Source organism: Tachyglossus aculeatus, chromosome X1 (assembly GCF_015852505.1).
Source record: "Tachyglossus aculeatus isolate mTacAcu1 chromosome X1, mTacAcu1.pri, whole genome shotgun sequence".
Classification (NCBI taxonomy): Eukaryota; Metazoa; Chordata; class Mammalia; order Monotremata; family Tachyglossidae; genus Tachyglossus; species Tachyglossus aculeatus.
Genome location: NC_052101.1, coordinates 44,560,798 through 44,579,281, shown reverse-complemented (window position 1 = coordinate 44,579,281; position 18,484 = coordinate 44,560,798). Strand labels below are relative to the sequence as shown.

At 50.9% G+C, this 18,484-nt stretch overlaps 2 protein-coding genes across 5 annotated transcripts in view; both read right to left on the bottom strand.

The window, feature by feature from the left end:
• The window catches only part of RNF14 (ring finger protein 14), a 28,039-nt gene extending 26,905 nt beyond the window's left edge, over positions 1–1,134 (bottom strand). Inside the window, exon 1 of the mRNA XM_038772770.1 lies at positions 1,095–1,134. The gene's annotated coding sequence lies outside the window, so the exon portion shown is untranslated. The remainder of the gene's footprint in view (positions 1–1,094) is intronic.
• Positions 1,135–5,411: 4,277 nt separating this feature from the next.
• GNPDA1 (glucosamine-6-phosphate deaminase 1) lies at positions 5,412–17,111 on the bottom strand. 4 transcript variants are annotated; one of them, XM_038740264.1, is made up of 7 exons: positions 17,074–17,111; positions 15,134–15,274; positions 14,573–14,674; positions 13,316–13,498; positions 12,159–12,343; positions 8,403–8,577; positions 5,412–6,735 (listed from the first exon to the last, which is right to left on the bottom strand). In XM_038740264.1, the coding sequence occupies exons 2-7, from the start codon at positions 15,255–15,257 to the stop codon at positions 6,635–6,637; spliced, it is 870 nt and encodes a 289-aa protein (XP_038596192.1). In that variant the 5' UTR covers positions 15,258–15,274; positions 17,074–17,111; the 3' UTR covers positions 5,412–6,634. The 4 variants fall into 4 exon arrangements, with proteins under 4 accessions (XP_038596192.1, XP_038596194.1, XP_038596193.1 ...); XM_038740266.1 differs by lacking the exon at positions 17,074–17,111 and adding an exon at positions 16,945–16,963; XM_038740265.1 differs by lacking the exon at positions 17,074–17,111 and adding an exon at positions 15,746–15,862.
• Between the last annotated feature and the right edge of the window lie 1,373 nt (positions 17,112–18,484).

The window sequence follows — 18,484 nt, the reverse complement described above, 5'->3', positions numbered from 1 at the left end:
GTCTGCCATGTGACCTTGGGCAATCAATCAATCGCATTTATTGAGCACTTACTGTGTGCAGAGCACTGTACTAAGCGCTTGAGAAGTACAAGTTGGCAACATATAGAGACAGTCCCTACCCAAAAGAGGGCTCACAGTCTAAAAGGGGAAGACAGAGAACAAAACCAAACATACTAACAAAATAAAATAAATAGAATAGATATGTACAAGTAAAATAAATAAATAAATAGAGTAATAAATATGTACAAACATATATACATATATACAGGTGCTGTGGGGAAAGGAAGGAGGTAAGATGGCGGGGATGGAGAGGGGGACGAGGGGGAGAGGAAGGAAGGGGCTCAGTCTGGGAAGGCCTCCTGGAGGAGGTGAGCTCTCAGTAGGGCCTTGATGGGAGGAAGAGAGCTAGCTTGGCGGATGGGCAGAGGGAGGGCATTCCAGGCCCGGGGGATGACGTGGGCCGGGGGTCGATGGCGGGACAGACGAGAACGAGGCACGGTGAGGAGATTGGCGGTGGAGGAGCGGAGGGTGTGGGGTGGGCTGTAGAAGGAGAGAAGGGAGGTGAGGTAGGAGGGGGCGAGGTGATGGACAGCCTTGAAGCCGAGGGTGAGGAGTTTCTGCCTGATGCGCAGATTGATTGGTAGCCACTACTTCTCTGAACCTCAGTTACCTCATCTGGAAAATGGGGATTAAGACTGTGAGCCCCCCGTGGGACAACCTGATCGCCTTGTATCCCCCCCAGCGCTTAGAACAGTGCTTTGCACATAGTAAGCACCATCATTATTATTAAAGAAGACGATCGAATGAATGAATGAATGAAGAGTAGGGAGGAGCTGGAGGCCAGGACAGATGGGGTGGGGGCCGAGGAAGGGCGCCCCCTGCAGGACGGGGGTGGACACTGCTGAGTCCCGCAGCCCCCTAGAGGAGAAGCCCGAACCCAGGCCTTGGAGCCCCTCATTCATTCAATTAAGTGTGCAGAGCACTGTACTAAGCGCTTGGGAAGTACAAGTTGGCAACATATAGAGATGGTCCCTACCCAACAGCGGGCTCGCAGTCTAGAAGGGGGAGATAGACCTGCCTCTGCTTAGTCCTACCTTGCCGGCCTCCGCAGGAGCTTCCTTGCCTTATCCCCGCTCTTCGTACGGTGCTCTGCACACAGGAAATGCATCATCAGTATGCGAAATAAAACCCCGGAAGCCCACTTTCTTCCCCATCAGCCCACCGGGGTCACACTAATGAGCGCCCACTTCTCCCCAGGCTAGAGCACCTCCTGGGGACCGATGGAGGTAGAGGGAGGGTAACTAGGAGGGAGATGATTTCATGTTTTGGAAAGCTGCCTATTAATAATAATGTTGGTATTTGTTAAGCGCTTACTATGTGCCAAACACTGTTCTAAGCACAGGGGTAGATACAAGGTAATTACGTTGTCCCACGTGGGGCTCACAGTCTTCATCTCAATTTTACAGATGAGGGAACTGAGGCACAGAGAAGTTAAGTGACTCGCCCAAGGTCACACAGCTGACAAGTGGCAGAGTCAAGATTAGAGCCCATGACCTCTGACTCCCAAGCCCGGGCTCTTTCCACTAAACCACGCTGCTTCTCTGTTACCCTACTATCATTTGTTTACTTAGATTAATGTCTGTCTCCCCCTCTAGACTGTAAGCTAATCGTGGGCAGGAAACGTGTCTACCAATTCTGTTATATTGTAATCTTAGTACAGTGCTCTGTACACAGGACGTAAATTGATTAAGCAAACCAAATTATCAAGCATCATTCATGGATAAAAAAACACCGCTAATCCATCAGTAAAACAGTGAAGCACAATACTACGGTGCTGTGTGTTTGAATACCAAATGCCTAAAGGGTACAAATCTGAGTGCTAGGATGATGCAGAAGGGAGATGAAGTAGGGAAATGAGGGTTTAGGGAAGGTCTTTTGGAGGAGATGTGATTTTAGTAAGACTTTGAATCAATCAATCAATCAATCAATCGTATTTATTGAGCGCTTACTGTGTGCAGAGCACTGTACTAAGCGCTTGGGAAGTACAAGTTGGCAATATGGGGAGAGTGGTGGTCTGCCGGATATGAAGGGGGAGGGCTCCAAGCCAGGGCGAGGATGTGGGCAAAGGCTCCAGATGAGATAGATAAGATGGAGTTACAATGAGTAGGTCGGCATTAGAGGAGCAAAACGAGGGGGTTGAGATGTAGGAGAAAATTAGTGAAGTGAGATAGGAGTAGGCAAGCCGTTGGAGTGAGAGGGGGTTGAGATGAAGTAGAAAATTAGTGAAGTGAGATAGGAGTAGGCAAGCCGTTGGAGTGATTTAAAGATGATAGTAAGGACTTTCTGGTTGATGTGAAGGTGGATGGGCCACCATTAGAGATTCTCGAGAAGTGAGGGAACACGGACTAGACCATTTTAGAAAAATGATCTGGGCAGAAAGAAGAAGTAGGGAGGTCAGCAAGGAGGCTGATGCAGTAGTCAAGGTGGATTATGGGAAGTGTTTGGATCAGCATAGCAGTTTGGATGGAGAGGAAAGGGCAGGTTTTAGTTGATGTCGTGAAGGCAGAACAGACAGGATTTAGTGACGGACTGAATATGTGGTTCAAGTGAGAGAGGAGTCGAGGCTAATGCCAAGGTTATAGGTGTGTGAGGCACGGAAGATGTGGTGATGTTTACAGCGATGGGAAAGTCAGTAGGAGGACAGGGTTTGGGTGTGAAGTTGAGTTTGCTTGTGGAAATGTTGTTTGAGGTGTCAGTGAGACATTCAAGTAGAAATGTCCTGAATGCAGGAGGAAATGTGATATTGTTGACAAGGAGAGGCATCAGGGCCGGAGATGTAGATTTAGGTATTATCTGTTCTCAATAAATACCATTGATTGATTGATCGATATAGATGGTAGTTGAAGCTGTGGGAGCAAATGAGTTCTCTCAGTGGGTGTAGCTGGAGAATAGAGGGGACCTAGAATTGAGCCTTGAGGGATCCACACAGTTAGCGGATGGAAGGCAGAGGAGGAGCCTGCAAAAGAGACTCAGAATGAGTAGCCAGAGAGATAGGAGGCAAACTAAGGTTAGATAAATTTTCCAGAAGGGGGTGGACCACAGAGTTGAAAACAGCTGAGAGGTCAAGGAGATTGAGGGTGGAATAGAGGCCATTGGATTTGGCAAGAAGGAGGTAATTGATGACCTTAGAGAGGGCAGTTTCCATGGAGTGAAGGGAACAGACTAAACTGTTAACTCGTTGTGGGCAGGGAATGTGTCCGTTTATTGTTGTATGTATTCACCCAAGTGCTTAGTACAGTGTTTTGCATACAGCAAGCGCTCTCAATAAGTACAGTTGAAGCTGGTAGGACTGAAGCCTCATTAGCCAGAAATTGGGGATAATGAGCACCTCCCACCCCCTAAAATGGAAACGTGGTCAAACTGCAGATGAGTGAGCAACCAAGGCCTGTGGTCAGTAGTGGATGCCAGTTGGCAGGTGCCATCTGGAAAAGGTCTTTACTTGGTTTGTAGGACTTTCATTTCCCACTTAATTATGGCATTTATTAAGTGCTTACTATGTGCTAAGCTCTGGGATAGATGCAAGATTATCAGATGAGACTCTCCCAAGTGCTTAGAACAGTGCCTTGCGCACAATAAGTGCTCAATAAATGATTGCATGAAGATGGGATACAATCCCTACCTCACACAGCCTTCATAATCTAAGAGAGAGGGAGAGTGGGTATCTTATCCCCAGTTTATGGATGAAGGAACTGAAGCCCAGAGAGGTTAAGGTCACGGAGTAGGCCAGTGGCAGAGGCAGTTTGACCTCATGAAGAGAGCACAGGCCTAGGATTCAGAAGACCTGGGTTCTAATCCCATTTCTGCCACTTGCCTGCTTTGTGACTTCGGGCAAGTTATTTAACTTCCGTGGGCCTCGATTTCCTCATCTGTAAAATGGGGGTGCACTATCTGTTCTCCCTCCTTCTTAGACTGTGAGCCCCATGACGGATAGGGACTTGTGTCTGACCCAATTATTCTGCATCTACCTGAGCGCTTAGTTCAGTGCTTGTCATATAGTAAGTGCCTAACAAATACCATTAAAAAAAAGAAGAAAAAAGCTCACACTGCAGAGGGGCCACAGACCCACACACAACCCTTCCTTCCCACTTTGGATCCTGTCAGATGCATCATTGCGAGAATGTTGACTCACGCCTCTGGTCTACATGCGGAGTGAGATCAGGTTCTTGCTTCTGGCCTGGCATGCCCTCCCTCTTCACATCTGACAGACGATCACTCTCCGTACCTTCAAAGCCTTATTAAAATCACATCTCCTCCAAGAAGCCTTCCCCGACTAAACCCTCATTTCCTCTTCTCCCACTCCCTTTATTTGCACCCTTTATTGGATTGGCGCCCTTTATTCACCCCTCCCTCAACCCCACAGAACTGGTGTACAATTCCATAATCTATTTAACGTCTGTCTCCCACTCTAGATGGTAAGCTTGTTGTGGGCAGGGAACGTGTCTACCAACTCTGACATTGTACTCTCCCAAGTGCTTAGAAGACTGCTCTGCACACAGCAAGCGTTCCATAAATACGATTGATTGATTGATTGGTCTTGCAGCAGGACTGAGTGTACTTTCTCACCCTCAAGAACAAACGCTCATTTACTTGCTATCCCTCCACCCTGAGATGAGCTGGGGATGCTTCAAAGCGCTGACTGGACCACGGTCTGACCCGGATGCTTCGAGAATTGATGAGAAGTGGTGATGTCAGAGTTTTGTCATCAGCCTCTTCCTCTGTGGAATGGGTGACAAGGGGACGTGCCCCTTCTTGGGTCAGGCTGAGGAGAAGCAGCGTGGCCTAGTGGAAAGAGCACGGGCTTGGCAGTCGGAGGCCCTGGGCCCTAATCCTGGCTCTGCCACATGCCTACTGTGTGTCCTAGGGAAAGTCACTTACCTTCTGTGGGCCTCAGTTTCCTCCTCTGTAAAACGGGGATACAATATACTTGTTCTCCCTCCCCTGAGACTGCCAGCCTTATGGGGGACAGAGACGGTCTCTGATCTGACTGTATCTACCCAGCGCTTAGAGTAGGGATTGGCGTATACAGTAAGTGCTTAACAAGTACTACGATTGTTCCAACTAGACTGTGAGCTTGTCTCTAGACTGTGAGCTCGTTGTGGGCAGGAATGGGTCTATTGGTAGTTATAGCATACTCTCCCAAGCGCTAGAACAGTGCTTTGCACACAGTAAGTGCTCAATAAATTTGACAATGAATGAATTCCAACTAGGTGACCCAAGGCACTGGGGAGCTGCCACAGAACCCCGAGTCGAACCCCGTGAGTCTGTGACCTGGAATTCGAGGACCCGATTGATGCCAAGCGCCCAGCCAGAGCCCCCACCAGGTGGGGAAGGAAGGTAAGATTTTCACCACATTCATTTGAAAACATCACTGTCTTTATTAAAAGACGCTGTATAAACAAACCCATCGATTCATCAGTTTTAACAGGAGGGCTATACTCATCACCTAGAAAAGCTAAAACAGTGACCGCTGTTTGGAAAGAGGCGGCATTTCCAGAAGAACCCGGCCTCGGGTTCACGATTTTTCTGTAGCGATGGAGGAGGCCAGCAGCTTCCTACAGACCCACCAACGAAGAGATGGGGGAGCTGAAAGGAAGATGAGAATGGGGAGGAGCTTTTTCGGGGCGGGTGGCGGAGAGGCAGTCAGCCCCAACAGGGCAGCAGCAACGGAATGGGAAGTGTTCATCTCAAACGTACCCTCAGCCAATGAGGCCTTGAGCCTGTTCGGACCCCAGAGTGTAGCAGCCCACATTTTGTCTTCTAATTTTGATATAACTGCCCAATGCTGTTGCCACTTGCATGTTATTAACTCCGGGAGGGCCTTTTTAACAAAGCCAAGGTGAGGGAGTGAATCTTCAGCAGGGAGATCTCTGAAATCCCAGAGCCCCAGTGGGGCTGCACCGTCTCTTATCCTCTTCCTCCTGGCCAGAGCACTGAAACCATGAGTAAAGACCCCCGAGGGGGATCTTGACTGTCCTTGGAGAGGCACTGGGGTCTGGGAAGGGTCTATTCTCCCACAGACAGGGTGGATTGTAGTCTTCTCTGACGCCGGTCTCTGCTGCAGAGAACAAACGCCTCTCCCCTCCCCGTCCTATGAGAAAATGGCAACTCACTGGGCCCTGTCTTGAATGCTCCTTTTGGGCAGGGAACGAGTCTATCAACTCTTTTGCATTGTACTCTCCTAAACACTTTGTACAGTGCTCTGCACACAGTAAGCGCTCCATAGACACCATTAATTGATTCTCCACTGCCAACTCTCTCATGGTCCCAGGAGAAAAAGTCAGGGCCTCCATTAATTTTCCCTAGGCTTCGGGGCAGTTTTTAGATTTGCACTTGTTTCCTTCTAGGAGCTAAAACGGGGCGGAGAATGGGTCAGAATTAAGGTCTGAGCAGGATGAGGAGCGGTTTTGTCCCTGCTCTGTTTCAGAGACTTCCACCCCTCACATCACCAAACTGCACCCTCTCTCGCCATGGAACATATCTGATTACCGAACAAGGAATTCCTCTCGCTAAAAACCCATTTCCCCCAAGGCTGGCAGTCTTCCCAGCCCTCAGCACACCACAAGATGGCGAGAGGCTAGTCGCTGTAAGGCTTCTTGGCCGACTGGCTTTTCTCCACTTCCTTCTCTTTCATGCTGTACAGGGGATCCACCAGCTTGTTGTGGACAAGCATCAAACCTTCAGAACAACAACAACAACAAAAAACAAGTGGGTTACCAAGAACCAGGTCCAGACTGATGGAGTTTCACTGAGACCCCTGAGCGAAACCTCCATGATGGCTCAAAAGGCTTAGTACAGTGCTTTGCACACAATAAGCGCTCAATAAATATGATTGAATGAATGAATGGAATCCCTGAGAAGCAGTGTGGTCTAGTGGATAGAGCACTGGGAGTCAGAGGGACCTGGGTTCTAAACCTCGTTCCGCCGCCTGTCTGCTGGGCGACCCTCGGCAAGTCACTGCACTTCTCTGTGCCTCAATTATTTCATCTGTAAAATGGGGAGTAAGATTCTGAGGCCCAAGTGGGACAGGGACTGTGTCCAACCTGATTATCTTGTCTCTACCCCAGCACTTAGTACAGTGCCTGGAACATAGTAAATGCTTAACACATACCGTAGAAAAAAAAAACACCTGGCATCCCAAGGGGCCCTTCCAGCTCAGGTCACGAGATGAGAAGCAGGTGGAGGCTCAACGGTGGAAAAGCCATGAAGAGCCCTATCAGTGGGGTCAGGTGGGTAGGAACTGGTCACATGGGAAAGGTACTAAGAAGTAGCATGGCCTAGGGATCAGAACATGGGCCTGGGAATCAGAGGACCTGGGTTCTAATCCCAGCTCTGTCCATGTCTGCTGTGGGACCTTGGACATATCACTTAACTTCCTCAGTTTCCTCGACTGTTAAAATGGGGATTCAATACCTGTTCTCCCTGCTACTTAGACTGTGAACCCCAGGTGGGATAGGGACAGAGTTCGACCTGATTAAGTTGTATCTGCCCCAGCACTTACAACAGTGCTGGACACACCATAATTACTTAACCCTAAAGAAGAAAGTTCATGACTATTTACAGGGAAGCAACCTAGTAATGAGTAAATAATATTCCTCTTGACTGTAACTTATTTTAATGTCTGTCTCCCCCTGCAGACTGGAAGGTGCTCTTGGGGAGAGATCGTGTCTATCAATCACATTTATAGAGGCTTATTGTGTGCAGAGCACTGCAGTAAGCACTTGGAAGAGTATGATGTGACAGACTTGGTAGACATGTTCCTTGCCCATGAGGACCGTATAGAGGGGGACACAGAGAAGCAGTGTGGCCTTGTGGAAAGGGCATGGGGCTGGGAGTCAAAGGACCTGGGGTCTAATTCCAGCTCTGCCAATTGCTCGCTGTGTAATGTTGGGTAAGTCTTGGGCACTTTTCTGTGCCTCAACTTCCTCAACTGTAAAATGGGGATTCAAGACCTGTTCTCCCTCCTACTACGACCGAAAGCCCCATGCGGGTCAGGGACCGTATCTGATCTAATTAACTTGTACCTACCCCAGCAATTACAGCAATTTTTGACACATAGAAAGTTCTTCAAAACAAAAAACTACAAATCCAAACAAAACAAATACTATGACTATTATTATGACCTCTTGACCTCTCTCCAGCCCAAGGTTATCTCTTCTTATCCTCAGTTTTGCTCTCTTCAAATAGTTTTTTTTTTTTTTTTTTTTTCACTTTTTCCTCCCTTCCTTTTTCTATCCTGGCCCCGTCCCTTAACATCCCTCCTTCCTCTGACCCCCGCCCCCCAAGTGCCCGCCCCTCTACAGAGGCGGCAGCCAGTGTCCCATCACTCCTTCGGGCCCGCTGACCTTTAAAGTACTTGACCGTCTTCACTTTGAGCTCCAGGGTGGCGTCCTCGTCGCACACGAACACAGTGCAGGGGTGCTGCTGGAAGGCGGACACGGTCCACATATGGTTCACCCCCTCCTCGATGGCTTTGTACAGGGCAAATGCCTTGTGGGCGCCGGTGATGAGGATCAGGACCTGGAGTCGGGGAGATGGAGCGGGGGGTCCCCTGGTCACCCGTGGGCACAACCCAGACCGGGAGGCTGTCCCATGGAAGCCCCTCTCCCTGCCCAATCCCCCTGGCCAGAGGGGTGGGCCAATGCCCTTCCTCCAGCCAGTCACCCCGGGACTTCGGAGGAATCATCAGCCCAAACTCCAAGCTCAGCCCACACTGACCATCCAAGGCAGTTTTCTCCAAACCTTGGGCACCTAGAGTTAATAATAATTGTGGTATTTGTTATATGCTTGCTATGTGCCAGGCACTTTACTAAGAGCTGGGGTGTATACCAGCAAATCGAATTGGAAACAGTCCCTGCTCCATGTGGGGCTCACAGTCTCAGTCCCCATTCTACAGGTGAGGTAACTGAGGCCCAGGGAAGTGAAGTGACGTGCCCAAAGTCACATAGTAGATAAGTGGCGGGGCCGGGATTAGAACCCATGACCTTCTGACTCCCAGGTCCGTGCTCTATCCACTACGCCATACTACTTCTCTGAGAGTTGTTACAGGATAAGTGGGAGGGGCTCCCCGCTCAATGCCATCAGCAGGGTGGCCCGCCGATGTGACTGTGGAGATGGAGCTAGTGGGCACCAGTCCAGGGCAGACAGCACTTGCTCGGCTCTTGAAGAGACTGGGGTAAAATTCCTTCCCCTCCAACCCCACGGTCCAGAGCCTGAGCTGGCTTGAAGGTACCAGCTCTCCCGGAATGCCCCACCTGGATGCTGGAGTCAGACCCCTACATGGAGCAGCCCCCCCATCCTCAACCCGCTTCCAATCCGGCCCCCCACCTTCCCCAGGACTCCTCTGTCTTTGGAATCGCCCTTGGAGGAGAGGAGAGCCCAAGAGGCCTTCCCAAAGTTCCCCCTTCCTCTTCTCCCACTCCCTTCTCTGTTGCCCTGACTTGCTTCCTTTATTCCTTCCTCCTCCCAGTCCCACAGCACTTATGTACATATCTGTCATTTCTTTCTTTATATTACTGTCTGTCTGATCCTCTAGACTGTAAACTCATTGTGGGTGGGGAATATGTCTTTTTATTGTTGCACTGTACTCTCCCAAGTGCATAGTACAGTGCTCTGTAAATGGTAAGCGCTCAATAAATATGATGGACTGACTGATTCAGTCCATCATTGGCACTGCAGGCAGACAGGAAATGTGTTTCTCCGTTTCAAACTCCAAGTTGAGCAGGATAACCAGCCTGGTTATCCAGACCTGAAAAGGGCTTTCTCTCTCCCAAGAAATGGTATTTTTTGAGCGCTTGGTATGTGTGGAGCACCGTACTAAGTGCTTGGGAGAGTACAATTCCGTAGAGTTAGCAGGCACAATCCCTGCACAATCCTACTCTATCCTAATCCTCCTCGACCTCTCAGCTGCCTTCGACACTGTGGACCACCCCCTTCTCCTCAACACACTATCCAACCTTGGCTTCACAGACTCTGTCCTCTCCTGGTTCTCCTCTTATCTCTCCGGCCATTCATTCTCAGTCTCTTTTGCGGGCTCCTCCTCCCCCTCCCATCCCCTTACTGTAAGGGTTCCTCAAGGGTCAGTTCTTGGTCCCCTTCTGTTCTCTATCTACACTCACTCCCTTGGTGAACTCATTCGCTCCCACGGCTTCAACTATCATCTCTACGCTGATGACACCCAAATCTACATCTCTACCCCTGCTCTCTCTACCTCCTTTCAGGCTCGTGTCTCCTCCTGCCTTCAAGACCTCCACCTGGATGTGTGCCCACCATCTAAAACTCAATATGTCCAAGACTGAACACCTTATATTCCCTCCCAAACCCTGCCCTCTCCCTGCCTTTCCCATTACTGTTGACAGCACTACCATCCTTCCCGTCTCACAAGCCCGCAACCTTGGTGTCATCCTCGACTCTGCTCTCTTGTTCACCCCTCACATCCAAAACTGCCGGTCTCACCTCCGCAACATTGCCAAGATCCGCCCTTTCCTCTCCATCCAAACCGCTACCCTACTGATTCAATCTCTCATTCTATCCCGACTGGATTACTGCATCAGCCTCCTCTCTGATCTCCCATCCTCCTGTCTCTCCCCACTTCAATCTATACTTCACGCTGCTGTCCGGATCATCTTTGCGCATAAACGCTCTGGGAACGTTACTCCCCTCCTCAAAAATCTCCAATGGCTTCCAATCAACCTAGGCATCAGGCAGAAACTTCTCACTCTCGGCTTCAAGGCTCTCCATTACCTCGTACCCTCCTACCTCCCCTCCCTTCTTTCCTTCTACAGCCCAGCCCGCACCCTCCGCCGCTATCCTCCTCACTGCGCCTTGTTCTCGCCTGTCCAACCGTCGACCCCCGGACTACATCCTTCCCCTGGCCTGGAATGCCCTCCCTCCGCACATCCGCCAAGCTAGATCTCTTCCTCCCTTCAAAGCCCTACTGAGAGCTCACCTCCTCCAGGAGGCCTTTCCAGACTGAGCCCCCTCATTCCTCTCCCCTTCCCTATCCCCCCCACTCTACCTCCTTCCCCTCCCCACAGCACCTGTATATATGTTTGTACAGATTTATTACTCTATTTTACTTGTACATATTTACTATTCTATTTATTTTATTTTGTTAATTTGTTTTTTTTTTGTTGTCTGTCTCCCCCTTCTAGACTATGTTGGGTAGAGACCGTCTCTATATGTTGCCAACTTGTACTTTCCAAGTGCTTAGTACAGTGCTCTGCACACAGTAAGCACTCAATAAATACAATTGAATGAATGAATGCTCATGAGGAGTTTATAGTCTACAGGGGAAAGACAGACACAGATGAGGGATAGGGGAAATAACAGAGTATAAGAATACTTCCATAAGTATTATGGGGCCGGGGTGAGAATAAAAATGCTTAAGGATACAGAGCCAAAGTTCAGAGTCAAAGCAAAGGGAAAGGTGGATAGGGGAAATTAAGGGATTCATTTGGGAAGGCCTTCTGGAGGAGATGTAAGGCTTCAAAGGTAGTAGAGTGGTGGTCTGTTGGATGTGAAGAGGGAGGGCGTTCCAGGCCCAAGGGAGAACGTGGGCAAGAGCTCGGCAGCCAGATGGAGAGATCGAGGTACAGACAGTAGGTTGGTGTACAGAAGTGGGTTGATTAGAGTAGGAGCTCAGTGGAGTTAGGTAGGATGAGGTAACTTATTATGAGGTAACTGGGAGCCAGAGAAGTTAAGTGACTTGTCCAAGGTCACACAGCAGACATGTGGCAGAGCTGGTCTTATGTCTAGCGTGCGACCTTGGGCAAGTCACTTAACTTCTCCGTGACTCAGTTTCCTCATTTGTAAAATAGGGATTAAGACAGGGACTGCGTCCAACCCGATTAGCTTGTATCTACCCCAGGGCTTAGTGCAGTGCCTGCCACATAGTAAGCACTTAACAAATACCACAAACTATTATTATTATTTGTGGAAAAGGAAGAGGAGAAGAGACAACCCACCTGCCTCCGCTCCATGAGGCCCCGGAGGGCGACCTCATGGACCTGGGTGTGACCACCTTCCCCGACGGGAAGCGACCAAAGCTGGGCAGAGTCCCATGGGCATCCCCCACCCTGCATTCCCCTCCCACACCTTACCTCTCTAGCGTCCATGACCGTGCCCACGCCCACGGTCAGAGCCATGGTGGGGACTTTGGCGAGGTCGTTATCAAAGAACCGGGCGTTGGCCAGGATGGTGTCCATGGCCAGCGTCTTCACCCGCGTCCTGGACACCAAGCTCGAGCCGGGTTCGTTGAAGGCGATGTGTCCGTCGGGGCCGATGCCTACAGAAGAGAGCAGGTCAGCCAGGGGGCACCGACTGGATCCAGAGCTCCCAGGCCTCAGATGCAGGAGCAGGAGCCGCTTACCTATAATTCTTGGGGCAGCAGGGCTCTGAGTGAATGGCAGACCGGGGGGGGGGGGGCGGGGGGGTGAGGGGATGTCACCTGGGGCTTCAAACACCTACACACCATCAGGCCCGCAAAACTCTGGGCAGCACACAAAGATCGCTAAGCAAAAACCAGGAACTTTCTTGCCCTGAAAGCTAGTGGCAGATCACCTAGCATCCAAGTCAGTACCATCCTTCAGCCAAACGGCAGCCATGGATCGAACGCCCCGTGGGCAGGGCTTCGCTAGCTGCATTTAATGATGGCATTTATTAAGTGCTTACTATGTGCAAAGCACTGTTCTAAGCGCTTTGTAGGAGCTCCAGAGGGAAAGCAAGACAGGTTGCTCCAAGTGGGCATTTAATAAATACTATTACCACTACTGATGCCAACCTACACACCGTACCTCGGTCTTCGCTATCTTGCTGCCGATTTCTCACCCGCATCCTGCCTCTGGCTTGGAACACCCTCCCACTTTGTATCCGACATACAATTACCCTCCCCACCTTCAAAGGCTTATTGAAGGTATATCTTCTCCAAGAAGCCTTCCCTGACTTTGAAAGCCCTCCTTTCCTCCCACTCTATCTACGTCACCCTAATTTACTCCGTTCACCCTCCCCCCCCATCCAGCCCCACAGCACTTAGGTACAGATCTGGAATTTATTTATTTATATAAATGTCTGTCTCCCCCTCTAGACCGCAAGCTCACTGCAGGCAGGGAAAGTGTCTGTTATATTGTCTTCTCCCAAGCGCTCGGTACGGTGCTCTGCACATGGTAAGAGCTCTATAAATATAACTTATTGATCACTACTACGACTGCTGCTGCTGCTGCTGCTCCTCCTCCTTCACTCCCCACGGGGCTCGGCTCACCTCCGACGAAGAGCTCGATCCCCCCAGCGGCCTTGATCTTCTCCTCGAAGGCATCGCACTCGGCCTGCAGGTCAGTCGCGTTCCCGTCCAGGATGTGGGTGTTCTCCGGGTTGATGTCAATGTGTTTGAAGAAGTTGTTCCACATGAAGGAGTGATAACTCTCGGGGTGTTTCCGGGGCAGACCTGGCGGGACAGGGACCAGTGCCACGCTCTGATACCTCCCCAAACCCCGGCCGTTCTGGCGGGGCTTCTCTGTGAGGAAAGGACAGATGAGGCTCCTTGCCCAGCCCTCACCCTGGGGTCCCACGCCAGCCTCCTCTGCCACCTGCGTCAATTAGGGTATTTGTTAAGTACTTACTATATGTCAGGCACCGTACTAAGCACTGGGGTGGATATAAGCAAATTGGTTTGGACTGAGTCCTACAGTCCTACTTGGGGGCCCACAGTCTTAATCCCCATTTTACAGATGAGGCAACTGAGGCACAGAGAAGTGAAGTGACTCACCCAAGGTCACACAGCCCTCTAGACTGTGAGCTTGCCGTGGGCAGGGAATGTGTCTGATGCTATATTTTACTCTCCCAAGCACCTAGTACAGTGCTCTGCACGCAGTAAACACTCAATGAATGATAGTAATAATAACAGCAGACGAGTGGCAGAACCAGCATTAGAACCTGGATGCAGAGGGTGGGGCTGGAGGGGTGCCATCCTGTGGGAGAGGAAGCCCTCCAGCCTTGGCTATGGGAAGGATCTTTCGGGGACACGCTGGAGGAGCCAGCCCATCTGCAACAGAGGCCACTTGGCCTGCCAGAGGACCGAGCGTTCGCTGACCCGCCAGAGTCCCAAGGTGGTACGCGATGAGACTGGAGTGTCTCTACTTCCTCCAGGGGCGACCGTGCCGCCGTGTCTCCTAACTCCTTCCACTCAGGCCCACCATCCCCCCCACCCCCCACGCCCACTCCCCGCAGGTTAAAGGGCAGCCGAGCAGGGCCCAAGGTGTCTCCCATCTCCACAGGACCACGCCCGGAGCCAAAGCTCAGCTAGCCCGGCTCTCCACCAGGCATGCAAAGTCTGCGGCCCCGCTGAGGGGTGGGGTTGAGGGCTGGCCGGCAGGCCGGGGGCAGAGGCTGCGGCGTGGGGCAGGGGGACAGAGGGAGGGGCTACTCTACCCTCCAACCCAAAATGGCCTGCCAGGAAGCTCTCCAAGTCCCCCCAGCCACAACCTCGCCCCTCTGGGGCGTCCCAGATCCCAGAACTCACCTACGTATTCATCCATGTTGAAGGTCTTCACGTACTTGAAAGACAGGTCCCCGTTCTTGTAATACTCAATCAGCTTCTTGTAGCAGCCCAAGGGCGTGCTTCCTAGGAGAGTGGAGGGCGCTGTCAGTGCTGGGCCCTTCTCCCGTCCTGGGGGAAGTCAGGGCTACAGAAGACCTCGGGCCCCGGTGGATTCTCACTTGAACATACAAGCAGAGCCTGGGGCCCACCGGTCAGTCAGTCGATCGTATTTACTGAGCACTTACTGTGTATTCTTTATGCATCCTCTCTGCAGTAAGCGCCTGGGAGAGTGCAATGCAATAACAGACATGTTCCCTGCCCACAACAAGCTCACAGTCTAGGGAGGGTCAGCTGCTGGGAACGACCCAGCTCCGACTAGGCCCAGTCGGACAGTCGCCTTCCAGTCCGTGGCTTCCCCTCGGTGAAACACCTCCCCGGGGATCCCAACCCTGCTGACCCTCTATCAACCAATGAGAAGCAGCATAGCCTAGAGGATAGAGCCCTGGTGGTGTCCCAACCGCTCAGCTCAGCCTCATCACCTACCAGTGGGCAGCCCCAGAGTGAAGTACCTCTCTGGCCCAGGGTTAAACTGAATGATTCTGTTCCTGATGTACTTGGCTGCCCATTCGCTGGCCTGGGAGTAGTGGTCCAGAATGATGAGTTTCATCGTGAACTGCTCGCGTTCTGTAGGCGAAAGGAAGAAGACAACACTAAGAAAGCACCACGGCCGGCTGGGCACCTACCGTGGGATGGTGTGCGCTTCCCTATCTGCCACAGGGCAAGCCTGGCCTGGACCACGGGCTTGATGCCTGTTTTTCTGTGAGTAGAGCCCGGCCTGGTTTCTGAGACATGGGTGGGCATTTGGGGAGTGAGGAGGAGAGGGGCCCAAAACTCTTATGAGGATGGTACATGAGCCGTGGGGGGGAAACTGTGGAACTCCAGTGCTCATGGGGCAGTGTCACCATTGCCATGCCTCAGTGGAGGCAAAAATAAGGGGACAGAGGCCATCCCAAGCCCAACTCTATTTCCACTGTCCAACCCACGGTGGACTGAACTGTCCACTGTCCTCCATAGCTTGAGGGAGGGTGTTGGCATCCCCTCGAAGGTATCTGAGAGTACAGGTCCCTGGGCAAGGATGGGGGGGCCCCTGGGCACCTCTTTGGGCAGTGGGCACGGTCTTAGGTCTGGCCACTGTGCAAGGGGCTTGGAGATGTCCAGGTGACCACGTCTGCGGGGCTGCTGAGAGATAATGACAGATTAAGCAGAGGGTTTAGCAGCATGGTGTCGTGGCTAGAGCACGGGCCTGGGAGTCAGAAGGTCATGGGTTCTAATCCCGACTCTGCCACTTTCATTCATTCATTCATTCAATCGTATTTATTGAGAGCTTACTGTGTGCAGAGCCCTGTAAGCGCTTGGGAAGTACAAGTTGGCAACATACAGAGATGGTCCCTACCCAACAGCGGGCTCACAGTCTAGAGGGGGGAGACAGACAACAAAACATATTAACAAAATAAAATAAATAGAATAAATATGTACAAGTAAAATAGGGTAATAAATATGTTCAAGTAAAACAGAGTAATAAATATGTACAAACATGTCTGCTGTGAGACCTGGGGCAAGTCACTTAACTTCTCTGGGTCTCAGTTACCATATCTGTACAATGGGGGTGGAGACTGGGAGCCCCTGGTGGGACAGGGACTGGGTCCGACCCAATTTGCTTGTATCCACCCCAGCAATTAGTACGGTGCCGGGCACATAGTAAGCACTTAAATACCACAGTGATGATTCATTCATTCATTCAATCGTATTTATTGAGCGCTTACTGTGTGCACAGCACTGTACTAAGCGCTTGGGAAGTACATGTTGGCAACATATAAAGACGGTCCCTCCCTAACAACGGGCTCACAGTGTAGAAGGGGGAGATAGACGACAAAACAAAACATGATGACGTTCCCTCTTCTATACAAATGGGGATTACGACTGTGAGCCCCACGTGGGACAACCTGATTACCTTGAATCTCCGCCGGCGCTTAGAACAGTGCTTGGCACAGAGTAAGCGCTTACAAAACATGATGATGTTCCCTCTTCTGCAAAAATGGGGGTTAAGACTGTGAGCCCCACGTGGGACAACCTGGTTACCCTGTATCTTCCCCCAGCGCTTAGAACAGTGCTTGGCACAGTGTAAGCGCTTAACAAATACCACTATTATTATTATCCTCAGCCCCCGAAGTTGGGGGCGGGGGATTGGTGTCATTCATTCATTCAATCGTATTTATTGAGCGCTTACTGTGTGCAGAGCACTGTACTAAGCGCTTGGGAAGTACAAGATGGCAACATCTAGAGACGATCCCTACCCAACAGTGGGCTCACAGTGTCCGTAGCCCTCCCCCGGCCCGCCGTGAGGGGGTGCTCTGCCGTGCGCCCCCGCCGTCGGGCGCGCGGAGCGGAGCGTAGAGGACGGAGCTCCGCGCGCCGGCACTCACCTGCGCTCCTGCAGTGTCCTGGACGCCCCCCCCCCGCGTCACGTGACAGCTGGTCACGCGGCCGGCGCCGCTGACTCAGCGCCCCGCCCAGTCACTCTGCCGTGGGGGGCGTGGCCTGGGAATGGAGGGGGCGTGGCCAGGGGGTATTCATTCATTCAATCATAATAATAATAATGATGGCATTTATTAAGCGCTTACTATGTGCAAAGCACTGTTCTAAGCGCTGGGGAGTTTACAACGTGATCAGGTTGTCCCACGGGGGGCTCACAGTCTTAATCCCCATTTTACAGATGAGGGAACTGAGGCCCAGAGAAGTGCCCTCCCTCTGCCCATCCGCCAAGCTAGCTCTCTTCCTCCCTTCAAGGCCCTACTGAGCGCTCACCTCCTCCAGGAGGCCTTCCCAGACTGAGCTCCTTCCCTCCTCTCCCCCTCGTCCCCCTCTCCATCCCCCCCATCTTACCTCCTTCCCTTCCCCAAAGCACCTGTATATATGTATATATGTTTGTACATATTTATTACTCTATTTATTTTACTTGTACATATCTATTCTATTTATTTTATTTTGTTAGTATGTTTGGTTTTGTTCTCTGTCTCCCCCTTTTAGACTGTGAGCCCACTGTTGGGCAGGGACTGTCTCTATATGTTGCCAATTTGTACTTCCCAAGCGCTTAGTACAGTGCTCTGCACACAGTAAGCGCTCAATAAATACGATTGATGATGATGATGATGAAGTGACTTGCCCAAAATCACACAGCTGACAACTGGCGGAGGCGGGATTTGAACCCATGAACTCTGACTCCAAAGCCCGGGCTCTTTCCACTGAACCACGCTGCTTCTCCAATCATATTTATTGAGCGCCTACTCTGTGCAGAGCACTGTATTAAGCGCTTGGGAAGTACAAGTTGGCAACATATAGAGATGGTCCCTACCCAACAGCGGGCTCACAGTCTAGAAGGGGGAGGGGTGGAGGGGCGTGGCCTTACCGTTGAGTGGGTGTGGCCTGTGAATGGACGGGGCGTGGCCTGGAGTATTCATTTATTCATTCATTAGTATTTATTGAGCGCCTACTCTGTGCAGAGCGCTGTATTAAGCGCTTTGGAAGTACAAGTTGGCAACCTACAGAGACGGTCCCTACCCAACAGTGGGCTCACACTCTAGAAAGGGGAGACAGAGAACAAAACAAAACATATTAACAAAATAAAATAAATAGAATAAATATGCACAAGTAAAATAAATAAATAAATAAATAAATGGAGTAATGATAAAATAAATAAATAAATAGAGTTCTCCCCTCTACTCAGCCTGTGAGCCCCATGTAGGACAAGGGACTGTGTTCAACATGATTAACTTGTATCTACTCCAGTGCTGAACACTGTTTGACACAAATAAAAAGTTTAACAACTATAATGAT